This window comes from Urocampus carinirostris, chromosome 1, assembly GCF_059441175.1.
Source record: "Urocampus carinirostris isolate Australia breed hairy pipefish chromosome 1, RoL_Ucar_1.0, whole genome shotgun sequence".
Taxonomy (NCBI): Eukaryota; Metazoa; Chordata; class Actinopteri; order Syngnathiformes; family Syngnathidae; genus Urocampus; species Urocampus carinirostris.
Genome location: NC_142349.1, coordinates 26327621 through 26347154, shown reverse-complemented (window position 1 = coordinate 26347154; position 19534 = coordinate 26327621). Strand labels below are relative to the sequence as shown.

Here is a 19534-nt window from a genome sequence, read left to right as displayed (position 1 = left end):
CAAAACCTGTTTCAAACACTTTGTCAGTTTTTCATATGATCATTATTAGGGTGGTAAAAAACAGTTTTACACGTGAGAACAACTTTCAGTTTTTACTGCATCCTTAAAATACTTTGAACAACAACATAAAGAGTATGGAGCCTTTATGCAATCCTGTGCTTGACCATGACTGTGAGATAAAAGTATGTCTGCTGTTGTGCTAACTGTGGTGAGTAAGCTGTGTGATGACTGAAACCTAACACGTGGAATGCCTTGTAGACGCAGTGGAGACAGTTGTTAGCTATGTGGGAGCGCACGTGTTTAAACACAGCTGGAGAGCTAGGTTAAACAATGCTTTGCATCAGGCGTGCACAGATGAGGGTGAGGCAGGATCACCTAATATATCTTGGCGAGTGAAAAAAGTTGCATCCAGTTGTAGCCTACCTTTTCTGTTGCTCATTTGGCATAAATGCACATGCTTACTACACCAAATAGGGAAATCCTAACTGACGAGCCTGGTGTCTCTCAATGAACTCTTGAGATTAAAGAACTTGGGAAAAGACAGATCACATGAGGCCTTGGGAAAGATGAAAGCTTTTATTATGCTAAAAGAATCAAATTGCATTGACTTTATTGTCATTCATATCAACATTGTGAAACAGTGTATGCAACGAGATTGGACATGGCACTCCAGGGTAAACATGTAATATAGACTCAAAAAGATACAAGACTATCAGGATAAAAGGCAGAAAAAATATTAACAACGAAATGCCTAGAAACAGGCCTAAGTTATAAAAACAGTGCAATGTTCGTAAATCAAAAATAACATAACGATGAGTGCAATGAAAAGAAGTGCAATAACATTTAGCAGCAATAAATAATAATGATAATAATAATAATAATCAAAGTGTGCCTTGAGATATAACATGAATTTAAATCAACACACATGTTAATATAACACTCCATCCCTCTTAATGCATTCCTTCTAAAACCAAACATATCGTATGACAAAGTAAGTCAAATGTGTGTGTTTTTTTTCTAATGTAGCCCCTTTCTTATTGTGTTTATGGAACACAAGCTAGGTGGCTAAATCTACCCACTTTTATACATCTCCAACGCCAGTCATTTTGTGACAGGCTTTGGGTACCAAACAACTAAGACCAGTTCACTAGTTTACCAAAGCGTATGTGTGAGACGGATGCTGATCCCTTGGAAAATTAAATCCAACTGGATTTTGTTGCTCAACTCATGTCGCATGGATGTAAAATTATTCTGAATTCTGAGTTTACACCAGTGGGGATACATGCAACTTTAAGAGAGAAAAATAAATGTGCCGCCGCCCTTTTAAGGGTACTTCCAAACAGAATTCTTTTTTCAATTAGGCACACACAGTGTTTGCGCAAAATCATGCAAATTTGTTCGAAATATTCCACGTGCCGGGGCACACTGGAAATAAGTCTCACACCTAACCCATCTGGCTGTTTTTTTTTGTAGAACTGTGATTTCATGTGACAGAACACAACAATTTCAAATTCCATTAACACGACATTGAGGCTGGCTCTGAAACAGACAGCGATTGTAGTGAACAGCGATTGCATACTGCTCAATCCTGCTTGCCGTTTTCCGTTTATGGTTCCAGGTTAGCCTGGCTGCTCACTACGTGGTTTTTGTTCGGCCAGCCTTGCGTTTTGAACACGGTGACTCCGGCCGGCTTTCATTGATGGTCAGAAAATTGTTTCATCGACACCACTATCAAAAAGGAGGGATTCCTGGCTTCTCTGGATGTCTGGAATATACAGGAGTTCTGAGTCAGCTGATCCAGCAGGCCAAATCCAACAAAGGCAGTTTGACTGTTGTATGGCTGGATTTGGCCAACGCCTATGGATCAATCCATCACTCCCTTATCCATGCAGCACTAGACTATTACTTGATCCCTCAGCACATCAAGGGGATGATCACCAGTTACTATGCCAGAATCCAGCTACAATTTAAAACAGCCAATTTTACAACAAAGTTTCAGTCATAACAAAAGGGAATCACAACTGAATGTACAATCTCCCCCATTCTCTTCATCATGGGCTGAACCTCTTCATAACAACTGCTGTGAAGAAAGCTGGAGGCCCAAAAATGTAATCGAGCATTCGACAACCCCTAATAAGAGGTTATATTGGTATAGTAATGATATGGCCCAAATGTAGAGCATTTCACAGTTTTCAAATCTGAGCAATATTTCCAGTAAATGCATGGAATCCAGCATTTGAATCGGTCAGAGCTCACTTGACACTGATAGCTTGTGTTCTAGGTTCAACACCCACTACAGAAATCCATCTACAGAGTCTTCCAAGAGCTACAATGAATGAGGTCAACTGATAGAAAGGAGTTGAGTTTCAGCTGCTGTGACAAAAGAAATCAATAGATGCAAGATGTCTGGATGCAGGGTTATCACAGATGTGTGTGTGGTGCATGTGAAGAGCTTGTCATGGAATAAAAACATAACTACATCGGCTAAACAAAACCCGCAGAATTTCATTGTTCATATTTTATTAGGATGTCAGAATCAAGTCTGAAACTGTCATCTTAACTCTCTGTTAAATTTAATTAGACGGGGAAATATCCTCAAATTTGACCACAGTCTTATTTCTGATTCCTGAATACCAACATTTAAAACCTGTGTCCTCTTGGACGTGTAGCTTCCCCTATCATAGACTTGTGCTGTATGTGTTACAGCATTCTCTCATTGTGCTAAAAGTAATGCATCGTGCAAAAGGGGGAGTACGCACTTAATTGACAAGAACACTGGCCTATTATGTGTCACACATGGGACCAAATGCGTGATTTTAAACCACGTGGCGGACACACGTCTAACCAACCTCCTCCCTATTCTCTTGCTGTTGTCTTCAAAATCCTGATTTTATCTTTCTCCTTGTTTTAAGTCCTAAAAAGCAAGCGGGAGGTCCAGCATGCATACCGCAGGCAAACTAGTGATGACAGAGAAGCCGATCCAGACAAGTGTGGATGTGTTTCCAAATGGCAGTGCGTGCCATAAAGGACAGGAGACAGACACAAATACACACACAGGTTGAGATTGAGTCGACTTGTTGCGTCCCCACCAGAAAAGAGTTTACGGACAAACACGCTTCTGAGAGAGGAAAAAGGGATGATCAGCTGGAGAATGCAGAGAAGCAGTAGGAAAAACTGGGGGTGAGAAGACCAAGTGATGAAAAGGTAGACTAGCCCTGTCAAGGGAGTGGCTGAAGCCAGATGTTCTTCCTATTCAAGGACCGGAACTGTAAGCCAATTTTAAATCTCTAATATTATTATTGGCCCCATATCTTTACATAATACATTTTAACACAAACCAAGCCCAAATGTTAAAAACATAATGTGTTAAGTGCTGGAAATAAAGAACTGTAAGATGACCATTACAGCACATGTTTTCCAGCTGCCTGAATCTTACATCATTTCAAATTTTGCAACCTTTAGGGGTACAACTTCTGTGCTCCCATGGTACTCAATATCATGAGTCATGACAGCAAATCAATGAAATAGTGCAGCCGAGAACACCAGCTGCACAAAGGCAGGCTTTTTCAAATAGCTTGGACAACTTCCAAAATTTCACGGACATAACTCAAATATGAACGTAAACAAACAAGCTTGCAGAATGTGTTTTGTATCTTAGATAACTAAAACTGTATATACCGACTCCTAATTGTGTAATAAATGAATAGTTGCTGTTTCCCAGACGTGTATGTCTCTCTTTCTTACTAATGCAGGACGTGATTCCAGATTATTCAAGATCTAAACTTTTACTACGGATGGATGGACGGATGAGTGGATGCATGGACGGATGGATGGACGGATGGATGGATGGACGGATGGATGGATGGACGGATGGATGGACGGATGGACGGACGGATGGACGGAAGGACGGATAGGGCAACTGCCAGCTAACACGAGACATGAACATCTGTTAAAACGCCACTGACGTTCAAAACCTAAGCATCTGCTTCTGACTACACCTTTTCGAACATGTTATGTAACATTATTTTGTTGTTGACTCATTGTTTTTGTCCTGTTTTTTATTTTAAATAAAGTTTTCATTCATTCAACCTGTCACGGTGCATATCACAGCATTATCTCCAGACAAAAGAGCAGCTTCAGCGACAGACTGCTGTAGCAGTCTTGTACCACGGACAGACTGAGGAGATCTTGTATTCCTCATGCCATGAGGCTCTTTAACTCCACCCGGCGGAGTAAAGGCCCACATTAAACCACACACCCCACATTGCGTATTACCATATTTTTATTGCAGCGTGTATTCTGTGTAGCACTATCTAGATACGCTATTTAACACGCTACATTGGGTATTAACACGTCACATTGGGTATTTGTGTATAGTATTCTTTTTGCGTTATTATTGTTTTGTTCTTCAGCGCAGGATGCTGCTGGAAATGTAAATTTCCCTGCGGGGATGAATAAAGTTATCTATCTATCTATCTATCTATCTATCTATCCATCTATCTATATCAAACATGTTTTTGCTAACTTATATTGTAAATTATGTGTCAATTTAGTCACACTTGTTAATTCTTCCTTGTCTTCACCGCAACCATCTCTGCTGTAATAAATTTTTTCTCACACAAGGCCCACTGTCGGATTTTTATTTGACATAACACAACAAAACATAAACACATATTATTGGGTCATCCCCTATCACTATTTCTTTGAGCTGGACAGTAATGCTAAGTAGGTGTGACTAGGAAGAAGCTAAGGCGCTCCCGACCTGCCATGGTCAAAAGGGGCTCGTGTCAATCACTTTTCCACCTTCATCTATGCTTTGCGAGGGGTTGGGACTTTCTTACCCTCATTGTGGACAAGCTTTACAAGAAGTTCAAAATTAAGGGAAGGAAAAGTAATGGGGTTGAGTCTTAACTTATCCTCTTTGTCATAGTTGAATCCCTCTCATGTGAATCACAATCAAAAAGTGATCAATCAGTGCCCAAAAAATAAGTGATCATTCATCAGAGTTAGTGCTAACCCATTCTTGAAGACAGCTTGGAATACGTGTGAATCCACTTTAAATACATCCAGCTTTGAATAAACTGTTTAGATCAAGTGGATTTTATATATCAATTTCTATATTATTTTTGTTGATGTCTCCATATGTCTCTATATCAATCCACAGATCTTAAACTTTTTCCTCTGTGCATCTATCCATCCATCTATGCATTGCCACACTGACTTGAAATTATGCAATAGTGAGTACTACGTGTTGGGGAATAGCACAGACATGAGCTATGAGCTGAACATCATCAAACGGCACTTTTAGAGGTATCCCATGTTGTAACAATAACAATAAAGGCATATTATATTCTATTCTATTCTATTCTATTCTAATTTAGCATGGGAACGCATCAAATGTGTCCTTTTTTTAAAAAAATTTTTTTATCTAATACCATTGGGGCAGCAGTAGCTCAGGAGGTAGAGCGATCGTTTTAGGATTAAGGGATCCCAGTTCGAATCCCGGCTTGTCCATGTTACATGTCGAAGTATCCTTGGGTAAGACATTGAACCCCCAATTACCCCCAATAAGCAGGTTAGCACCTTACATGGCTGCACAGATCACGGCCGCTATTGGGAAATGTAAAGTGCTTTGGGAAGTCATTGACTTGAAAAGCGCTATATAAATGCAGATCATTTCACTGAGAGGTGGGATGTTCTTGAGGGGTCCTTGAAAAAATAGAAAGTTATTTTCTTTATTAAGTATGTGTTAACGATGCACAACTGAGTTCAAAGAACCCTTATGTTTTCTTTTTTCCCACCGCGCCCATCTGCTTTTATCTCACTTTTAGCAAAGCTGTTCAGGGCAGCACACATTGGGTAAGAGGAATGGAGGGCAGGAAAGAGCTCTGGAGACCCTGCAGTTTTTTTTGGTTTCTGTTTGTTAGCATCGCTTATCATCACTAGGGTCTTGGGGGTGCTGGAAGTGATCCCAGCCATCTTCAGGCAGAAGGCAGCGGACAGACAGTCAAAGGGCACACAGAAGAAGCCAATTCACTCGCTCATTCACACTTACGTACAATTTGGATCCACCAATTAACCTATCATGTCTTTAGAATGTGGGAGGAAACTGGAGTTCATTGAGGAACAAGGCACAAGGAGAACATGCAAACTTTGCACGGGGAGGGCAGTAGCTGGAACTGAACCCTTGACCTCTGCACCGTGGGTCTGACGCGCCAATCACTTAGCCACCATGCTGCTCTCTATTTGTTAGTGCAGCATGTAAATGGTGAAAGAAAGAAGAAGCCTTTTTAGAGGACCGTCCAAACGTCAAACCAAACTCTACGAAAGATGAAAAAAAAAGTTAATTCGATCGTGTCTAAGAAATGCATTTACATGAACACGCATTACGAACAAGCTGATAGAGGCTATGATGATGACACAAACCAGGAGATGGTAGCCACGAGTTCCAAAACTATAACCTGGACTGGTTGGCAGAAGAATTATATTCTATTCTATTGAAAACTTCTAAGTCTTGATTATTTATTGGTCATCCAGCATAATTGGTACTAGAGGAGCATTTTCTTGGGTACCACACAAGAAATAGGCCAAGTATAATAATACGCTGTTGAGAGAATGTACCAGCCTCTTTATGGTCAGCAGCACAGCCATCATCTAGTGAGTTAGGTTCCAGGAGTGAAAGGCTGATTGCACCCTTTTTAGGGCTTTGTAGCTCCAAGTTATAACAGTATGAACAAACACTTTTAGCACGCATATTGCCTTCAAACACAACCACACATGTTAGGAAAGCCCTCTCAGTTTTTCCAGATGCTGTCCCGATCAAACATGTGGGAAACATCTCTAGCTGTCCTTATGAAAAGGGGTGACTTTTAATCACTGACAAAAGCGAGAGAAAGGAGAAACGCAACGTACCTTCAAAGTCTGATATGATCCCTTCCAAGTGAGCGTTGACCGTAGAATCAGACATGTTTTTGAGGGGAGGGGACGAGTGTGTTTATCATGTGAGGGTTCCCTTTCACCCAGCAAGGAAACGTCGTCCAGAGGACCAGTCCAGATTTTAAACAAATCCCAAATTTGGAATCCGACGGGCGGTAAGAGCAGAAGTAGGGAGGGGATTAAAAGAAAACAGCACAACCAAGCTAAAGTCTTTCTTGTCTCACTCTGCCCACTTTTTTCACTTTTTCTTGAGCCTCCCTTTTGCTTCCTCTCTCTCCCTTTTGGCATCCCTCCCCCTCCTCACGTACATCCACACTTCCCTCCCACTTCCACAGTTTATTCACAGGCCCACTTCCTGAGGCCCCAGTCACATGACTGCAAGCTGTTCTTGTCAGCTGATGGAGCAGATGTTGACACAGAGGTTTGCATCAAACAGTTTGGATCAGCTATCATGCAGCACAGTTGGATCACCTTGCATGGAATATTATTTCGTCTTTGATTTGGTATTTTGAATTTTGACCATTTTGGGCAGACACAAAGAACAGTGCACGAGATCCAATTTTCCCAAGGCCTTGGACATTCCCCATCCTCCTATAGTTCCTCAATTCTTTCGGCTTGGTTTCAGGTGAATTAATCCATTTATTGTTTTATTGGGAAAAAATACTGTCATGTGACTACCTGACTGAGCGGTAGCACTAACGTAACATTGCAGTCAATGGAAGACAGGTGAAACTGTCACGCTACGATGATATGTAATGTGCGAAATAGGGATGCAACTAACGTCTGTTTTAAAAATTGATAAATTGCTCGTTTTTTTTTCTTTTCCCGATTAATGGATGAATAGGATTTAAAAAAAAACCTTTTTTAATGTCCTCTTTATTCAAATATTGATGTTTTGGACGGATAGAAAAATAGTGGACTCTGTGCAGCCAGCCCTTTGAGACTTTTGTGATTTAGGGCTATATAAAAAGCTGGGACTTGACTTGACCATAATATAAAAAAATAGAAACTCCAAGTGTTTTAAAAAAAGCTTAACAATAAACAAAATATATACAAATGTATGCTATACAGATGCAAATATGTAAGATGCTTTTTTTATAAAGAGCAAAAAAAGACAGGCAACATCGTTGGGGAATGTAAACATATTGTTAGATCATGAGGACCTTATGCATTTTTTTTTTTACGTTTTTTATCCTTTTGCAAAAGTACACTTTTTAAATTTGTTTTACTTGCATTAGAAGGAAAGCCCTCCAATTTTATTATACTTGTATGAAAACAGTAATGGTTATTAATTCATGCATCAAAATACAGTCTTCCAGCGCTCTTTGCCGGATCAAAGTGCTTCTACAAGTCTGTTTCCAGACCAAGGGGACTTTTCACAACAAAATGTGGTCACCCTCCGCTTGATCAAAATGATGCTACAAGCATGTCCTGTCATTGTCACAACTAAATTTAATGCACTCTAATTTGCATTGAATAATCGTGGTGAGTGGCGCACACATCTATCTATCTATCTACCTTGGTCGTATCCCTTAAGACGGGTGACCGACATTAAGAAAAACACATAAATCACATGACACAATTAATCCATGATAAAATTTGTTGACAACGTTTTTAAACAATGGATTTTAATCAACTTTATGGATTTGCTGGTGCAGCCCAAGCGCAAAATGCAATTAATGTAATGTAAATGTAATGAGTAACTATATTCTATTCTATTCTAAAAGTATCAGAGCAGAAGAGGAAAGTTCAAAAGAAAGAGGCTTTTGAATAGGATTAAACCAATAATTAAAATGTAACACAAATCACCCTTACTGAAAGATACATACCTGCTAACCTGTACAATTTTATAGTATGTCATTCGACTTATTTCCTAAAAGAATTTAGTGTGATTGTATTCTAAAATGAATGCAATTTTATTTAACATTTAATTATTTTGCCTACCTTAAATTGAAATTATTTTTTTAATTATTGTTTTCTTTGACCATTGTGGACCAAAACTCACATGTGTATGGACATTGGTTTGTTTCCGTCATTATTGGTGCTGAATTTAGACATTAGACATTAATACATGTTCATTTTGTAAAACCGGTAGTATCTTAACAAATGGAGCTGAGTACAAAACTGTAATCAAGTCAACGAAAAGACAAGAAGTGCGACAAGCGCCTTGCTCTTCTGCTAGGAATATTTGACACAAAGTAATGGAACAAAAACGAAGATCCTCGCAAATACTCATGTGCAAAGATTGTCACAGTGGAAAACTAAAACATACATACAAAGATATTTAAGGTCCCCTTGAGATAACTGGATGAAATTCTATATTTTCTCAATAGTAAATTCACTACTACCACAAAATCATTACCAAAAATACTGCAACTGCAATTTTTTATGCTTTCCTGAATTAATTTTGTTACGAATGTATTATCTCCATCCATTTTCTGAACCACTTATCCTAACTTGGGTCGTGGGGGTGATGGAGCTCATCCCATCTGTCTTCAGGCAGCAGGCTGGAGACACCCTGAAATGGTTGCCAGCCGGTCAAGGAGCACACAGAGGCAGGAATCCATTCATACACTTACTAGTGCCCAGGAACAATTTGGACCTGCCATGCATGTTTTTGGAATGTGGGAGGAAACCGGAGTGCCCGGAGGAAACCAGGCGCTGGGAAAATGTGCAAACTCCTAACAAGGAGGCCAGTTGTTAGAATTTAACCCTGGACCTCTGAACTGGGGGGTAGACGTGCTAACCAGTCCTCCACCGTGCCAATTATGTATTATCTCATAATTAGAACAGTCATGTCAAGCATACAACCCACTGGCATGAGCCGGCTGGTTGCATGATTTAATTCAGCCCGCTGTAAATTTCTGAGAATACAAAGGAAAGCAAGTCTCTAGATAAATTTGATCCAAAATTGTGATTTTGAAAAACAAAATAAACTAAATACTTCTTACCGCCGCTAGAAGGCAGGAAATGTGTCAAAGAGCTGACTTCCAGTCTGATTTCCTGTTAAAGACAACAATATTGTGCAGTATTTTCTCACCTTTAGTAGGCCTTGCTGAGTAGTTTGATCTGAATTATTGCCTGTGAACTGATTAAATTCTTATTTTGTATTTATTTTTTATTCATTTCAAAGCAGTATGACAATTGAGGCAAGCACATTTCTATTTATAGCTCCCACTTGAGGTGGTTTATTACGTTTGTGGTGAGTTGGTGAGTTGGTTCAGATGTAATGCTGCATTTACTCATCTGTTAAAATAGAAAAATCTTGAACATGTTCAATAACCCCCGCCCCCCGCCTGCCTTCATACTTGTCACATTATAACCACGGAATGACATCTGTGTTGATTTAGCCATATTTACAAATCATAAACACCGAACAGCTGTAAGCGCACAGTAAAACCTTAGCAAAACCTGTAATTATGGAGCAAACTAGCATCCCACTTTTCTGCCATAAGACTGCGCAAAATTTGAAAAATTTAAAAAGCTGCACATGCAGCTGAGCTAACGCTTGAAGTGTGCCACATGTAAATTCTTCAGCACTGGTGAAGTGCTTGAATTCACTAAACAACTGGGAGTGTCCAAAACGAAGCTTTTTTCTTACAAATACAATCTATTTTCGTGAAGTGGTCTTTGATGTCAAACCCACTGATCTTAGCAGACTTTGTGACATGATGTGCACACTATACAACTGGCCGGTGTCGAGGCCTTGCAATTTACACTTGGGCCTTCACTCCAGTCTGAATTAGTGAATGTGTCGTTATATGTGAGGACTCTGGTGGAAGAGAAGAATTTTGGGCAAACCCCGGCCCCACCATGCGCCCGGTTCTCTGGGTCGAACAACGTTGGACGTAAAAAACAAACACTGATTTGAATACTAAGCATAAATACATTAACTATCATCCCAATGTTTATTTTATAAAAAAAAAAAATCATAGGTCGACAAATTTGTATTTCTTTTGCACCGTGCAATCCCAATTTAGGTCGGCGCTATATTTGTCTGGCACCCTGCCGCCACGCTGTGCTGGGAAACACTGGCCTTCGCTCAAACCAGACAAAACAGTGCTATCTAGTGGTCAAATATTGAACATTGGGGTCTAAAACAAGAATATGAACAGATACAATGAACAATAATAGGTGGATTATAAATAAAAACAGTCCGCAAGAAAGATTTGATGCCCAACCTCAACATACAGACACAGCCTGAAATTCAGGGGAGGGTGACGGGCTTGGGGTCAGGTTTAAGATCTTACCTCAAAGTTGTGGAGAAAACCTTTACCCTCTTGCAAAAGGTTTGCTTGCTTCTGAGTTGTGTGAACTTTCGCTATTACAGTACTATTTCCTTGTTCAACGGCTGTTTGTGCGATTGCTTTGGTGGATTACTGCCCCCTAGCCAGTAATAGTTTGTGGAACTGGTAATGTTCCTCAAGGCCCTCTAGAGGGATTTGAGACGCCAACTCAAAATCTGAGTGGCTAAACTAACATATTTCTCAAAGACTGATATTAAATGTCTCACAGCCTTCAAAATGTATTGTGAAGGCCACAGGGTACATTTTTGAGCTTTGAAACAACTAAAGGCTGGAATTTGTTGGGTTAAATGCTTAGTTGTGAAGGCACACATCTGTAAGCAGCGCAACCAGGGTGAAGCAATGAAAGGAAGCTGACAGACAGTTTGTAATTATTCAAAAAGTGTTCATGGACAAACTCTAACTAACATTAAGTTATTCAGTTATTTTGTTTAGGCCAGCAGAGCAATTGTTCTTTTTCTCCAATGGGTAAGGACTGGACCTGCAAATAAACCCTTTTTGCCACCGACAAACATGTCATTCTGTAGGGCCATTGCCAGCGTTATTAAAGTGAGACATGTGGAGAATCCTACTCAAGGACACACCCTCATCCCACCAGTGCAATGTTTCACATAGACGCAGATGCTGAGCTTCACACACCCTCTCTGCATCACAGCAACGATGTATGTGGTCAAGGCAGATGCATCCAAATTATGACAACTCGTTGGGGGTCAAACACATGCGTGAACTCATCCCAGCAGCTGACTCTCCTGGCATTCATGCACACACAAAAAATAATGAAAGACCAACTCCCTTCCCAGCATATATTTGCTGGCCCAGGCCAATTTTATCTAATCTGCTGTAAAAACTGTCACTCTAGAACAGCGCTAGAATGCGTTTTCCGTTCCAAACTAGAAATAATTCATTCATAATCATAGCAGTCCCATTTGTTACTCAGGAAGGCGCTAAGTTTAGCCTTGGTCATTAGCAGAAGTTAAAGTGAGTCTCCATCACATCTGAGTGTTTATGCGCACTTTTCTTTATTTTCAATCATCAACTCATCTTAGACGTAAAATCTTAAGCCTAAATCTGAACTGCGCCAGGAGCTTTGAACCCTCGAGAAACAGTAAGGAAAGCGACTAAAGGAGGAGGAACAATCGTTAGTAAGACCGCGTAATATCCTGCGGAAGGAGCTGACAACGCTACGCAGAGCAGAGTGGCACATGAGACATTGTTATATTTATAAAATATTTTTATAAAACGCAGCATGCATTTATAAAAATAAAATAGCAACTTTTTGGAAAAAAAAAAAAACAACCAAACAAAATCACATATCTACGGTTTAAGTTTGATCTGTGTGCAGTTATCTTTCTCTTTTTACCTTTGGGTTTCCATAGCGGATCACACACACACACACCGGTTTGCTACCTGCCTGCTTGTGACACGGCTCCTTTAAAAGGGTTGTAACACAAAAAATCTACAAAAAAACTAGCAGTAACTGGCAGGAAAGGGAATAATACAGACTGTTCCTTTGAGTACAGCCCTGCAGATAATGGATTATGGAATCTTATTTTGTGTGGGGGATTTTAAAAAATGATATTTGAGAACAGTCGAATGTTTTTATCTGAATTATTTTGTGGAAAACTCGATTTGGCACAACCTCTCCCAGAGCCTAGCTTGGCAGCCCCCCAAGAAAATTGAGTTTGAGAACCTCTATTAAAGGGAATGTTATGCGATTAAAAATGCATTTTGGTCTAACCCCAACACTTGTGCCAAACACAAAGGACAAAGCGGACATCATGTTAATGTTGACGAAATCCAAACTATATATTAGCAAAAATATTCAACAGACAAAAACAAAATTTCACCTGACACCCAGCTACTGCTTCGGCCTTAGAAAATAGACACTGTATTGTACTGTCATATGTTTGAATGTACAGCTGTTGGTGTTATGTTGCATTGCAATGCTTCAGTTGACTCGATACAGCAGCCAGACTGTACTCGGACCACCAGCGGCACTCGGAAGAAATAGAAGACGATAAATATATAGAAACGGATGCCTGGCTTAGCGCGGCTGTCGTGCTAGTCATGCCAAGGTGACAAGGCCTGCAAATGCCAAATGGAATCACACAGGCAAGTGCTAAAGTATTACTGGTATGCAAAATCTTAAACTCAAGCCCACACTGGTCAGGCAGGCAGTGTGATACAGTGTGGAATTTTGTATGTTGGATGGCTATGTGTGCACTGTGGATGATTTGGATGATACCATCTGGTTGTCTTTTAACATATGCTTTTGCTTAATACTTAAACATCATGTGTGTTTTTGGAATGAATAAGGTATTTTATCCCTTAAGGGGGTGGCTGATAATACAAATTGGGGATAAAAATCACATTTACCAATGCGGAAGGAAACAGTCTGCTTTTTCACACATATTCATTGATTTCCCCAACTGCTATCCTCATTTGGGTAAAGGAGAAGATGGGACCCAACCCAGCTGACATCAGGGAGTGGGCAAGGGACACCATCTGAGGCATTGATATACAACCAGTCACACAAGGACCCATACCTAGGGACAATTGGGAGACACCAATCACCCTCCCATGCATGTCTTTGGAATGTGGGAGGAAACCGAAGTGCCCGGGGAAAACCCATGTAGGCACAGGGAAAGGTACAAACTTTACACAGGGAGATTAGTAGCTGGAATCCAACCCTGTATCTCAGTACTGTAAGGCAGACCGGTCAGCCACTGTGAAAAGATATAACATTTTAACCAGTTCAAATCAGTTAAACAGGCGGGCAGACCTTAAGACAGAGGTATGTATGGTCGAAGTACACTGCCCATTAAATTAAATGAAATATATTGCAAGAAATATGCTTCCAAGCTAATTTTCTTCAATTTAACATTATTTGGCTTCAGAAATTACCGTTTAATAGAGTGCCATTTCTGAATAATGACGTGTCTCCACTCCAAAGACGCAAACCATTCACCTAAAGACTCATTGATGATTGTGCAATGGTTGCACTTCGATAACCATTTGCATTTCTACTTAGGTTTATTGTGAGTACCATACTTATGCTACCTCTGGTGATAAATGTCATTGGAAAGTGGAAATGACGTAGTGCCCCCTCCATCAACAAGAGTGCATGCACAGGCTTTCTGTGGGCAGCTGTTTTTTTTTTAGAAAATGCTGAACAGCAGCGCACACTCACTATTGATAAGAGTATTCTCACAACTATAAGGCGCACATAAAAGTATTCAATTTTCTTCCAAATTTGTGACACGCCTTATCAAGTGGTACATCCTGTGTATGTGTGTATGTCTGTGTGTTGTTTTAAAGTAGAATAAGTTAAGGACACCATTAGATTGTAAAAAGGGAGGGCATTATTTGTATTTGAAAGAACAGGTAAAAAGGGGAGGTGTAGGCATTGATTGTGTATGAAAGAAGTATGTGCTTTATGCAGAACAACTCCACACATCGCCATCATGGTTAAACTGTGACTCTATTCGTGCCCATCTCAAGCCCCATGCGCACCAAACCTCATCTGCGGGCGTCTCTACTGTTAATCGGCCATTTGCTTTTGGCGGCTGGTACAATATTCCTACACGCTGGAGTCACTGTAATTTTCCACGGTATCTTTTGCTTTTACAAACTATCTTTTTTTAGCATAGAGTAAATCTCACATACAATGGCAATTTCTTTATATCTGCGGAAAACTTTTAACGCCATAAGATCGCGAAAATACTCTCTTTGACAAATGTTGCCATCTGGAATGGTAATGGAGACCCACACATAAACACAACTTAAAAGATCTTTGAAGATGGCGTCCGGTGGGCAGGAGACAGCGCTGCCAAATAATGTTGCTGATCGATAACGGCATCTCACTAATGGCGTCACTTCTGTGTGAGGCTGCACAGCCTATGTGAAAAATCAAGTGAAGCAAATTAACTCTAAGCTAAGGTAGATTGTTGATGCTTGGGCTAATGTGTCTGTTGGTCCTGTTGTTCGAGCTTTGGCAAAAGATTAGGCATCATTTCCGAGGAGCCTCACAGCTAAGAAAGTGACTCTGAAGGTGAACAAGGCATGTACGATGGACAATAGCTGTTCTATTCGGAATCATATAAAAAGGACTTCAACCAGTTTGATTTACAACGATTACTAGTAAAAAAAAGTATTGTTCCTTCTCTATGTTTGTTGTTTTATCTGAGTGTTTTACCATGGCCAAACCTAAAAAATGTTAGTACTTTGTTATTCAGTTAAAAAAAACTTCCAATGTTGCGAATTATGCAACGATGCGACCAATTTAGGCTTTTTTTCCTAACTGCCGCAAGGAGTGCCCGAGCAGTAAAGGTAAGCGTGAGACACGTGAAATATATGTGTCGAGGAAGACGCAAGTTTAATGTAACTTTGCTCTTTGTGCGAGAATAAAAGTAGCATAAACAGACCCTCTTCGTGGAAAAGGTGTCATTCGAAAGGAGACTATCTAGCACAGGGGTGGCGAACAAGTTTGACACAAAGAGCTGAGATTTTTAACTGTGAGAGTCAAAGAGCCACACCATGCACTGACCTGCCATGACAGACAGACACACACTATTAAAAACATATTATTTCCCATTACATACTCCTCTCCTTACAATATAACAAGTATTGTTCTTGTGTTGATTTCAAGGAAAGTGTCCACCCTCAATACACAGAAAAAAAACTAAACATGAAACAAGGCAAAGAGCCGCATTCTGATTGGCCAAGAGCCGCATGCGGCTCTAGAGCCACGTGTTCGCCACCCCTGATCTAACATATTGGGAGTATGTTTATTTATACATGTAAATAATGTGGCGAACGAACAGATTACAAGAAGCAACGTCAAACGAAGCAGAAACGTTTAAGGCCGATTCCTATTCATCTGTCGGCATTATTGTGTGTTTTGGAGTATATATTTTACACGGTTGGACTCTATGGATGGGCAGCACGGCAGCGCAGTGGTTAGCGCTTGTGCGGCACAGTTCATGTCATGGGAACCTGTCGTGGGTTCAAATCCAGCTCCAGACTTTCTGTGCGGAGTTTGTATGTTCTCCCCGTGCTTGCGTGGGTTTCCTCCGGGCACTCCGGTTTCCTCCCACATTCCAAAGACATGCATTTCAGGTGAATTGGCCGGTCCAAATTGTCCCTAGGTGTGAATGAGCGAATGAGTTGTCTGTCCCTGTGTGCCCTGCGATTGGCTGGCAACCAGTTCAGGGTGTCCCCTGCCCACTGCCCGGAGATGGCTGGGATGGGCTCCAGCCCCCCGCGACCCTACTGAGGATAAGCGGTACGGCTAATGAGATGAGATGAGATGAGACTCTATGGATTGGCCTTGATGTAACGATGACATTTTGAAGCCAAGTTGAAGAGAGCCAGGGGAAGTACAGGTGAGTTACTTTATAGTTTTTTGGGTATCTTGTTTCAGACTGATGTTTCTCTGATAAGTAGATTAAATGGTCATCATATCTTGAATCCCAAGAGTTTAAGCTTTCCATTGATGCATGGCATGACGTATTTCAGTGACTGGTGACATCGTACGGACAGGTATTTGTTTATTAAAAGCCCAGTGGCCCACCGGACCAGCGGCGGGCCGTCGGTAGGTTGGAGGTTAAGGTACTGTATGTTATTAAAACTATTTCTGAGTACGGTCTTTCTTTGTAAATATCTCACGTTTTAATGTGGGCACATGCGGCTTATGGTCAGGTGCAGCTTATATATGTACAAAATGTTTTTTTCTTTAAAAAAGTACTGGCTGCGGCTTTTAATCTGGTGCATTCTATCCTTCGAATTTTACGGTATATACATCTTGTGAATTACATTGTTTTGTTTTTTTAATTACTCCTGCTACACGTTATTGCGCTTCTTTTTATTGCACTTTTGTTACAATGCACTGTTCTTTTCATTGTACTATTATTATTATACATATAACAATACGTTGCAATTTTTTTCTTGCCTATTCATTCCGATGGTCTTCTATTTCTTTGTTTTCAAAAAATGTTTAATTGTTGCCTACAATGTTTCATAATGTTGATATCAATGACAAAAAAGACAATTCTATTCTATTCCAGCTAAACTTAATGAATGGAGTTCACAAAAAAGCATAATAGTTCTTTGTCAGCCTCCATGCGCCCACATGTTGTACTACTCAGTGTGTCGCCATAGCTACAACCAAAACAGAACAACGGCCTCCAGGAAGATACACTCTCGCAGAGTTCAAACACTTGGTCCAAGACAAATTTATTGGGGATTTTAAGAAAGACATTAAATAAAAAACATATATCTCATATTATCGAAGGATTCTGTCCAGTACACCATGCATCAAGTCAGTTTTCTCAAAGATGGGTGTTTAAAAAAAAGCACACAACACATAGTAAAAAGTGAACATTGGTTTGTGTGATGTTATTTTTCATTTAATGGCGTTCTCTTTAGTCACAAATAGCGACAATTTACAAAAAGAGATATTCATTTAAAGTGAGATTGCTCAGTTTTTGCGGTCAATGGGGGCCAGAACCACCCGCAAAAAGTGAAAATTCACAAAGTAGCATCATGCCTTCATGGGCAATTACCCCAAGATCAGTGTTTTTCAACCTTTATTGAGCCACGGCCTATTTCTTCATTTTAAAAAAAATCCACCAGTTGGTGCTGATCCATTTCTGGTAAAGTTAATCTAAATGTAAGACCGCGCAGGCACACAAATTGGATAATTTCCCATAGCAGAGTATGACAATGAATTACTAGTGTTCCGCGTCACAGTGGTTGAAATACACTGCTCTAGGTGACGTCATTACTGACTGAGAGTATACTGTAACAAAATAACAACTATAGTTTTACAAATAATAACACAAAACACTTTATTACAGTTGAATAAATGGTTGTATTACCATTATACAAAAGGACAACTAAATTGGAGGGCTTCCCCTTTCAGTGTAAGAAAGCCATTTAGAGAGCGTCTGGCAACTGCGCGCTAGTATGGGTCGTCCTCGAACTGAGTCTCTGTGATGATTAAAATCAATTGAGTCCCGAATGTAGCGGTTCCCCATGAGTTGTAGCTCCAAGTCTTACGTTTCATGGGTAATGGATCTGGCGTTGCTGAAATACAGGCACTCCAGGGGGAGCTTGTGAGGGTTGCTACGTAGCTCAGCTGTTGCAGTAGGCCGGACCAGCAGCACTGCTCTTGCTTTCTCCCCGATGTCGCCTCAGTCGTTTCTAGATAATAATCCATGGAGCACCCGCTGGTGATCACCATTTCTTTGCGTTCTTCTGACTTCCCTCAGAGTCCCATTTATTTGGGGAATTTATTTTCCTGCTAAAAACCAGCGGCTCATGAGCCATAAGTTCCTGACCCTCAACCTAGGCAGTTAAGGGATCCGTGAACCGTAAAATAGGTCAAAACCACACAATTCCAGTAGACCTTTGTTGACTCATTCCTTTTCATATCACCATCGTGGCCGTGCATCCAAGTGACGTCAGTGAAAGCCCTCTGTCTTTCGATTGGCCCATTTCCAGAATGTTGCAAATCCTCCTCAAAAGAGCGACATTTTAGCCAGCCAGCATTGATTGCGAATGGATGTGTCACACAGCATCCGCAATCATCAGCTGCCCTCTGAGCGACCGCCTTGAATGTGGCATACGCTGTGAGCCTTTTGCTTCCATTTGTTCCAACCGCTTGCTGCGGCTGGTGACTCATGTGCAAACAAGGCAGGCTTTGCGCATCAGCCTCACTTAATGTTGGCTTCAGATTAGCCAGAAGACTCGTGAATTGATTTTGCACTACTCTGTATGCACATGATGATATGCAGAAACAATGTTGGGAGTTATAAAGTTATAAAGGAATGACTTCCTGGAACTGAATCATTTTTCTTTGTAATGAGTACCATAACGTGTTATTGATAAAAGTTCGTAACTCAACTGTCGTTAAAACATGGTGCGTAACCGCGCTACTTTTTAGAAGCAAGCCATAGTTTACGTAGTCTACTGTGCTTTGACGAGTCCTCCTTCACTCATGAAATGACAAAAAGATCACTGGCTGCCCACTGCCCAGCCTGGAGGACGTTGCCAGCTCTAGCTACCTCAGCAGACTCCCTGAAAGACTCCTTGCACCCCAGCAACTGCCTTTTCGAACTGTTACCATCAGGCTGATGGGTCAGATCCCACAAGGCCAAAACTAACAGACTGAGGGATAGCTTCTTCTCCAGAGCCCTCAACACACTAAACCACAGTTGTGGAACACAGTTTTAAATGCAATATCACAATTTTAGGTGCAATATAACGGTTGTATACAGTTTTTGTTACAGATT

General features: G+C 40.6%; 1 protein-coding gene across 3 annotated transcripts in view; it reads right to left on the bottom strand.

The window, feature by feature from the left end:
- The window catches only part of septin9a (septin 9a), a 93924-nt gene that overhangs the window by 34370 nt on the left and 40020 nt on the right, over positions 1-19534 (bottom strand). Inside the window, exon 1 of one of the 3 annotated variants that reach the window (XM_088332392.1) lies at positions 6913-7178. The exons of the other annotated variants lie outside the window; for them this stretch is intronic. Coding sequence (XP_088188518.1) covers positions 6913-6967 — 55 coding nt within the window. The 5' untranslated portion in view covers positions 6968-7178. Of the gene's footprint in view, positions 1-6912; positions 7179-19534 lie in introns of those variants that run through there. 3 annotated transcript variants of the gene reach the window in all.